At 34.5% G+C, this 8045-nt stretch overlaps 1 protein-coding gene across 1 annotated transcript in view; it reads left to right on the top strand.

Annotated features, from left to right (window-relative positions):
- LOC123525891 (regulator of G-protein signaling 22-like) overlaps positions 1-8045 on the top strand; it is an 88448-nt gene continuing 80403 nt past the window's right edge. Inside the window, exon 1 of the mRNA XM_053537962.1 lies at positions 1-2479. Within this exon, the coding sequence (XP_053393937.1) occupies positions 2455-2479 (25 nt within the window). The 5' untranslated portion in view covers positions 1-2454. The remainder of the gene's footprint in view (positions 2480-8045) is intronic.

Below are 8045 nucleotides of genomic sequence, written 5' to 3'. Positions count from 1 at the left end.
TCTGTATAGTGCATATTTTCTGACCTGGCGAAGATATTTTTAGTACAGACTTTACCATTAAAAACAATAGGTAACTTGTGCATATCGGATTTATTCGTACGGAATGAAACCAAATCTAACGATGTAGCCGATTACCCTAAACTAAATGATAGAATGGTCCATTTATGACCTTTCTATAAATATCTCCGCCAGGTCAGAAAATATGCACTATAACATGGCTAAAAGAACAATAGAGAGAACAATAAAGTAGCCACATGAATACCCTTACGTAGGTATGTCCGTCCATCCATCACACTTCATTTTCGATCAACAACTGGAGAACCATTTGACCTAAAACCTTCAAACTTAATAGGATGATAGGGCTTACAGAGTAGATGACCTCTATTGTTTTTGGGGTTCCAGGATCAAAGGTCAAGTTCACATGGAGCTGAACATGGAAAACTGTTTCTGATCAATAACTTGAGAACCACTTGACCAAGAATGTTGAAACTTCATAGGAAGAGTAGATGAATCCTATTGATGTTTGGGTCACTTGATCAAAGGTCAAGCTCACAGGGACCAGAACATTGAAAATGGTTTCCGATCAGTAACTTGTAAAAGGTCAGAGTCACATGGGCCTGAACATGGAAATCACTTTCTGATCAATAACTTGAGAACCACTTGACTCAGAATGTTGAAACTTCATAGGATAATTGGACATGCAGAGTAAATGACCCCTGTTTATTTTGGGGTCACTTGATCAAAAGTCAAGGTCACAGGGGCCAGAACATGGAAAACCGTTTCCAGTTCATAACTTAAGAACCACTAGGCCCAGAATGTTGAAACTTAGTGGGATGATTGGACATGCTAGTAGATGATTATTGACTTCTTGCATATTACTATGCATTGATGAAGATATGAGCTTTTCTACAAAAGCATCTTCTGGTTACTTCTAATTCTCATCTGGTGGTCACACACACTCCATACCTCAGCTGATTTTGCAATTTATAGCTCCCTTGTTGCATACACAGGTCTTTTTATACCCTGTATCAGTGTATGAGATTAATATTAGCCCAAAGGGTTACTATAGGAATATAGATGCTTTGTATTTTATGCATCTTTGAATGCATGAGGCAATATTTATGGTACCCATACACGGAGATATATTTGATTTTGCACAAGTTATTGCCCTTTGTGTTTTTTTCATATTGTTATGGTACATTTTAGATTAAGTGCAATTTGTCGAAATTCTTCTTTCTTAATCATGATTAACTGAATGTTATGTTTCTCTCCAGACATCATTCATTATGCTTAGATGAACAAATTGTTAAAAGTGTTAATTTACCAGAGTGATGCCTCTTAGCTGATTTTTGCAGTAGACTGTATAGCACAAGGTAGAATTGCCAGGTCACACTATGAGATATAATTAGCTTTGCTTATGCCAGTCATATAACTGAAAGAATGCTTGAGCTTATTTCTGTCAAACTTATTAGGATGTTTGCACATGATTAGTAGACAGTACTATAGGTTTATGTAGTCAGTGTGTTTAAGGTCAAGGTTATTGATCAGTGACTGGAGAATTCTTGGGCTTTAGGTATTGAAACCTCTCAGGATCATTGCATGTAGACAAAGGATAATATTTATTGCTGTTGTGGTCAGTTGGTCAGTGGTCAAAGTAAAAGTGATTTAAGATTGAAAAACAGTTTCTGCTCTTTGGATTTACATTGGTCAGTAAATGATCCATATTGGTTTTGGGGTAACAAGGTCAGAAATTTAGGTCAGAGTTACTCCAGATTTTAACCAGTAACCTGAGATGTTAGATGAAAGGTCAAGGTCATAGCAACTTTAAGAGCATATATATACTTTATATGAACAGATTTTTTTACAACATATTTTTTGCCGCTTCATAGGCAAGCAAAATGCTGCTAGAAAAGTTTTTGAAAGCATTTAATTTTCATAAAGGATTTCATAGCAAGAATTTAATGATTAAATTTGACGTCATTGCTCCTTTTTTTAAATAATCATGGTATATTCTCTTTTGAATTATTTTAGTGTTTCAAAAATGTTATCAGATTAAACAATGTTTTATTCAATTTTATCATTTGTATAACCCGCGTAATATTCATTTATTGACACAGTACCAATATTTGATAATTGTATGTCTCTACAATAAAGGTGATTGGATATCAACAAGTGCTGCTATTGACTTCAGTAGATAGAAACCTGTTACATTCGACAAGGTGTATTAACTATTTGTATACTGTTCAAGACATTTGATATCAATTGGTTTAAATTAGGATTGGATGTTAAGCACTGTCTTGTTATAAATGTTTACAATAATTATTATAGTTAGATTGAAGATTGAATTCATTAAAAATTAAAATGATGTGAAAGAACTGTTGTTGTGACTTTTAGATTTCTGTCCATTTTTTTAAATGGCTGCATAGACATTAAGGGATTTTCTATGGATTAAAAATGAAGACAATTGCCGTAAATCTTGGTGAGTAATCAGCTTGAAATGTACAATTTTTTGTCTTAAGAATTTTTTTAAATCTTTCCTTGCTAGGGTTATTAACGAAGACCTTTGTAAAATGTAATATGCACATTATGTTTGAAATAAAATATGTTTAAACTAATGTTTAAAGTTTTAAAATGCCTGTTAAACATTTGATTTTATTTTCTCCTTTCTAAATTATGGTGAATAATTATAATAGTCCCCAACAAAAAAAAACAACAGAGATTAAGTAAAACTGAAAGAATGGATTGAATGAAGCCTTCAAGAGAGAAATAGTAAACAATCATTTTTACCTCCAAAATTTTATTGTTTAAGTTGTGTATCACTTATATATCATCTATAGGTGAAGAGTGATTTCTAAAATAGAACAGCTGTCTAACTGTAACCACCTTCAGAGAGCATTAACATCATTAAATATTTAATGAGATACTTTCTTACTATTTATTCTTTTATGGTCTTGTATTTAAAGTGTTGATTTTTTTTGGACATTCCTGTCACAGACGGTAAATTTTGAGTCTGAAATATTGGGGGCAGAAATAGATGTACATGATTAAAATTACCTTACTTATTCTCCATACATGGTAAATACATTAATTTTTATCAAACAACATTTTATGACCTATTATTGTAAATAGAAAGCCATAAGTTTGAACTTAATACATTCATGTAAATAGCTTTCCAGTTACTGGCATCATGAACTGTATAGAAACTAAACCATATGAATGGAGAAGTTTGATTTCATATACCCAGGTAGGATACACATTCAATGTGTTTTTCAATTTAATAAATAAGGCTAGGGCAAACTTCCTGAATAACTTTGTAATAATAGGTTTGGTATTATGTATTGTGTTCCTCCATTACAATGTACAAAAAGTGTAGAGGTCTAAATTTCAACATTTTATAATTCATTTGTATAATCAATAGCCCTAACAAATCAAAGAAGTTATCTATATATGAATTAAAGATTAACATGATTCATTAAGTCTGTATTCATTAAAATAGTTTTGATTTGTTCAAGTAGTTCTGATTTGTTTAGATGTATTTGTTAACAAATGACCTAGTCAGAAATCCTAGATACATGCAAAGATCTTCTCTTATAATTCTTGTTACATAATCTGACATTTATTATAAAAATTGAATACCCCTTCCAAATAATAGGGAAGTTCTGCCTGCAGACTTTGTTAACCAAGAAAACTTAAATACGTAGTTCAAAATATATAGTACCTGTATATTTCTTGTTGAAACAGTTTATTTATGAGATGGCAAATACCGTTCTAAATTGCATCTGCATTTGCAAGGATAAACCTCTAAAACCAGTGAATGAACTCGCATGGCTGTGAATTGTCACAAGGCGGAGCATTCTGGAGTGTTTAAGATTGTTTACATACATATCTATTCATCATATGTTGATATATGTGAATTTTACCCGACATGATGCATGTAAAGCATGTGATGTGACACAACTTTAGAACTTATGCATTGCCCACCCATGCCGAAACAATGCCTGGAGCGCCTGGGATCTTCTGCTACTATCCAAAGCTGGAAAAGTTGCCATATATTAGACTAGAAAGGATGAGTGTGAAAACCCTTCATTTACTGCCTCGTTTCATGTTTCAAATATTTGATCCATAATGTTCTTGTTTGCTTTTGAATTCTATGTAATTTTTTTTTATTGTGGTAAGGGATGTGCTTGATGTAATTAATTGACAAAGAAAATATGCACTATAATCAATGGCATGAATCATAAATGGGCCAATTCGTTTCACTCAACCTGGGACATGCAAACAAAAAATTCCCCGGTTTATTAATAAACAAACGTTTCAGCCTATGCCGGCCAGGTGAGCTGCAAATACAAAAAAAAATATTCCAATTTATTATGTTTTTCTATTGTGGCCTGTTCCAAATAAGTTAGCAAAACGTTCTTGTAGTAACCCAAATTTCCAAATGTTTATCTGATTTTATATTGCAAAAATGTATGATTTGCTGCTTTGCCTATCTTGCAAGACCCGGGCACATCGGCGTATGCCGGATAGACCCGGGCAGTGCTGGGAAGCCAAACGAACGCCTAGCCGGTTGTCTGTCACAGGCGAAATGGTGTATGCCACAAAAGTGAAATGAATTGGCCCACTGGTAGAGTCAAGGGTGAATAATATGGAAGACTGGTGGTGTCTTCATAATTACATACTTAACAATATAAAACCTTAAATGATGATGTATGTAGTCATGAACTTCATGATTTTACCTTTGACTACTTTGTGATTTCACTTGCTATGAAATTAAAAACAGATTTGTTTCATAATTCACAGTTTCATGTTTTATGAAATTTCAGAAAAAAGTAATGCAGATGTGAATACATGAATTTCATTGTTTTATACTTCATGATTTCACGTTTCATAAAAGAGAACGCTAAAGTGTAAAATTGAGAAGTTTTTCAATTTCCAGTCTTAAGTTACGAATTGTGAAATCAGTCTTTTGTAGAATCGGCTAGATTTCCTGTCTCACTGAATTTGAAGTGATATTAATTTTAGTGACAAGTTACTTGGACTATTATATAAAATGCTTTTAACCCTTATCATGCTGAACATGATTTATTCTGTCTTTGCGACCAGTGTAGATCATGATCAGCCTGCACATCCATGCAGTCTGATGATGATCAGCACTGTTCGCCATTCAATCAGTATATTTTTGGTAAGCATCCCTTGTAACAGTTAATGGTACTGTCCAAATTGAAAAATGGACAAGTTCATTATAGAAATTCAGCAGGGTAAGGGTTAACAAATTCAAATTGATTTAAAACACTCGAGGGTTTTTTTGCATCTTTTCTGTTAATGCTAATCTGCTCTTTGTAATTTTAAAACTATTAAAGTCAAGGAAAATGTATTTATCTCAAATATTGATCTACAATGTTGTATTGTTAGACCTTTTAGAGATATAAAAATATTTAAATATTTGAACATTAATAAGACATGTTTCAAATTGATCTTTTGTACCAGTTTTGATAGTGTAGGTAAATATTTGTCTCTTATCAGGTGTGATTGTTTTAGCATTGAATTTATCACTTTGGTGACTCAATTATTTATGTCCGCATTAGTCCCCAAAATGATACTTTGGGCTTATCTAAATGCAAGTTTTGCAGATATATATCTTTCTGTCATGCCAACCTAAATGGATGGAATCTATAGGTTTTATTTCATTCCATTTTAGGCTTTGATCAATTGGAATAAAACTGTCGCAAGTTAATCTTAGCTATCAATTTTTTCTCAAGGGGGCTTAGGGACATTGATTTGAACAAAGTGGCTATCTGTAGGGAAAGATCATGTCTATTTTTCCTGTATGTTTTGTTATCAGGTATAAACATTTGCATTAACAAGTAGCAAGTTTTCTATATATTTTTGCTGTTGATTCTAAACACATAAACACAAAAGAGTTCATGGCGCCATTGTGTCCAGATCTGCAAAATGTAAGAATGTATTTCATGATTATGCTAATGCCTAGTTCAATTAATGAATTCATATATTTTTCTCCAAATAATAGTATCATGGTATGTTTTTAAAACATTTATAAGAATTTAAATATAAAAAATATTTAGTCAACAGCAACAGCAGGGAGCATGGTAATTTAGTAGATAAAGTATTTGCTGTAAAAACCACTGTTGCTGGTTTGAACCCTGCCTGTATGGTCGACACATGTACTGTTTATTAGTTCTCAGCTGTCTGTCTGTTCATCACAATGTTAACTTTTTGCATGAAGGCACTTTACTCACGAACCACGGCACCCAGGACCTTCAAACTTCACATGCTAATAGTACTTATTGAGTACACGACCCCTATTGACTTTGGGGTCACCAGGTCAAAGGTCAAGGTCACCAGGTCAAAGGTCAAGGTGCTACAGGGGCATTTGTCACCATAATAACCCAGTCACATACGGTGCGGAAACATAGTTATCCTTATCGATCCGTACCTGAGCCATACCTCAGAGTAGTCATTCGTATTAATCCATACCAAAACATATTCAAAACTTATTCCAAACTTGCAGGTTTCTCCAACGTTTGAACATGCACAAAAGTTTGAGCGAACCGTAGCCATTTGAGCGTGACTTTAGTCCAACTTGGCTGAAACTTATTCATCCGTAGTTAAACGTACTTAAACGTAGTTATCCGTGCTGTTACGTACCTCGCCGTAGCTGAACGTAGCTATCCGAGGCTGCTCGTACTTAAGCGTAGTTTACCGCAGACCCGTCCGTGCACTGGGCAAGTTGCAAGGCGAAGTAAAACGTAATTCAACGTAGTTCCTCATACCTATCCATACTTATTCGCGTCCTGTATTGTTTTGTTTGTTAGCCCACCATCATCAGATGGTGGGCTATTAAAATCACTCTGCGTCCGTGGTCCGTCCGTCAGTCCGTCCGTCCTTCCGTCCGTTAACAATTTCTCGTTATCGCATCTCCTCAGAAACTACCAGGGGGATTTTGACCAAACTTTGTCAGAATGATGTATTGGTACCCTAGTTGTGTCCCCCTGAAAATCAGACTGGTTCAACAATTTTTTAATAAGTTATGGCCCTTTGTTTATTTCTATAATTTACATAGATTTATATAGGGAAAAACTTTGAAAATCTTCTTGTCCAAAACCACAGAGCCTAGGGCTTTGATATTTGGTATGAAGCATCATCTAGTGGTCCTCTACCAAGATGATTCAAATTATTTCCCTGGGGTCTAATATGGCCCTGCTCCAGGGGTCACATGGTTTATATAGACTTGTATAGGGAAAAACTTTGAAAAACCTCTTGTCCAAAACCACAGGGCTTAGGGCTTTGATATTTTGTATGTGGCATCATCTAGTTGTTTTTTACTTAGATTATTCAAATTATCCCCCTAGGGTCAAAAATGGCTCCGCCCTGGGGGTCACATGGTTTCCATAGACTTATATAGGGAAAAACTTTGAAAATCTTCTTGTCCAAACCACAAAGCCTAGGGCTTTGATATTTGTAATGTAGCATCATCTAGTGGTTCTCTACCAAGTTTGTTAAAATTATCCCCCTAGGGTCAAATATGGCCCCGCCCTGGGGGTCACATGGTTCATATAGACTTATATAGGGAAAAGCTTTTAAAAACTTCTTGTCAATAACCAACAATATTCAAATTTGGACCACATGTATGGTTTTGAGTGGCAAGATGAACCTTGACATGAGTTGACCTTGATTTTGACATAGTGACCTACTTTCACATTTCTGTAGCTACAACCTTCAAATTTGGACCACTTGCATAGTTTTGTGCACTGAAAAAACTTTGACCTTGACATTGACCTAGTGACCTACTTTCACATTTTTGAAGATACAGGCTTCAAATTTGGACCACATGCATAGTTTCGTGTTTCAAAGTGAAATTTGACCTTGATTTTGACCCAGTGACCTACTTTCACATTTCTCAAGCTACAGCCTTCAAATTTGGACCAGTGCATGATTTTATGTACCGAAACAAACTTTGACCTTTACATTGACCAAGTGACCTACTTTCACATTTTTGAAGGTACAGGCTTCAAATTTGGACCACA

This window comes from Mercenaria mercenaria, chromosome 3 (genome assembly GCF_021730395.1).
Source record: "Mercenaria mercenaria strain notata chromosome 3, MADL_Memer_1, whole genome shotgun sequence".
NCBI lineage: Eukaryota > Metazoa > Mollusca > Bivalvia > Venerida > Veneridae > Mercenaria > Mercenaria mercenaria.
The sequence above is the reverse complement of the archived record's forward strand: the minus strand, read 5'-3'. Positions and strand labels throughout refer to the sequence as shown.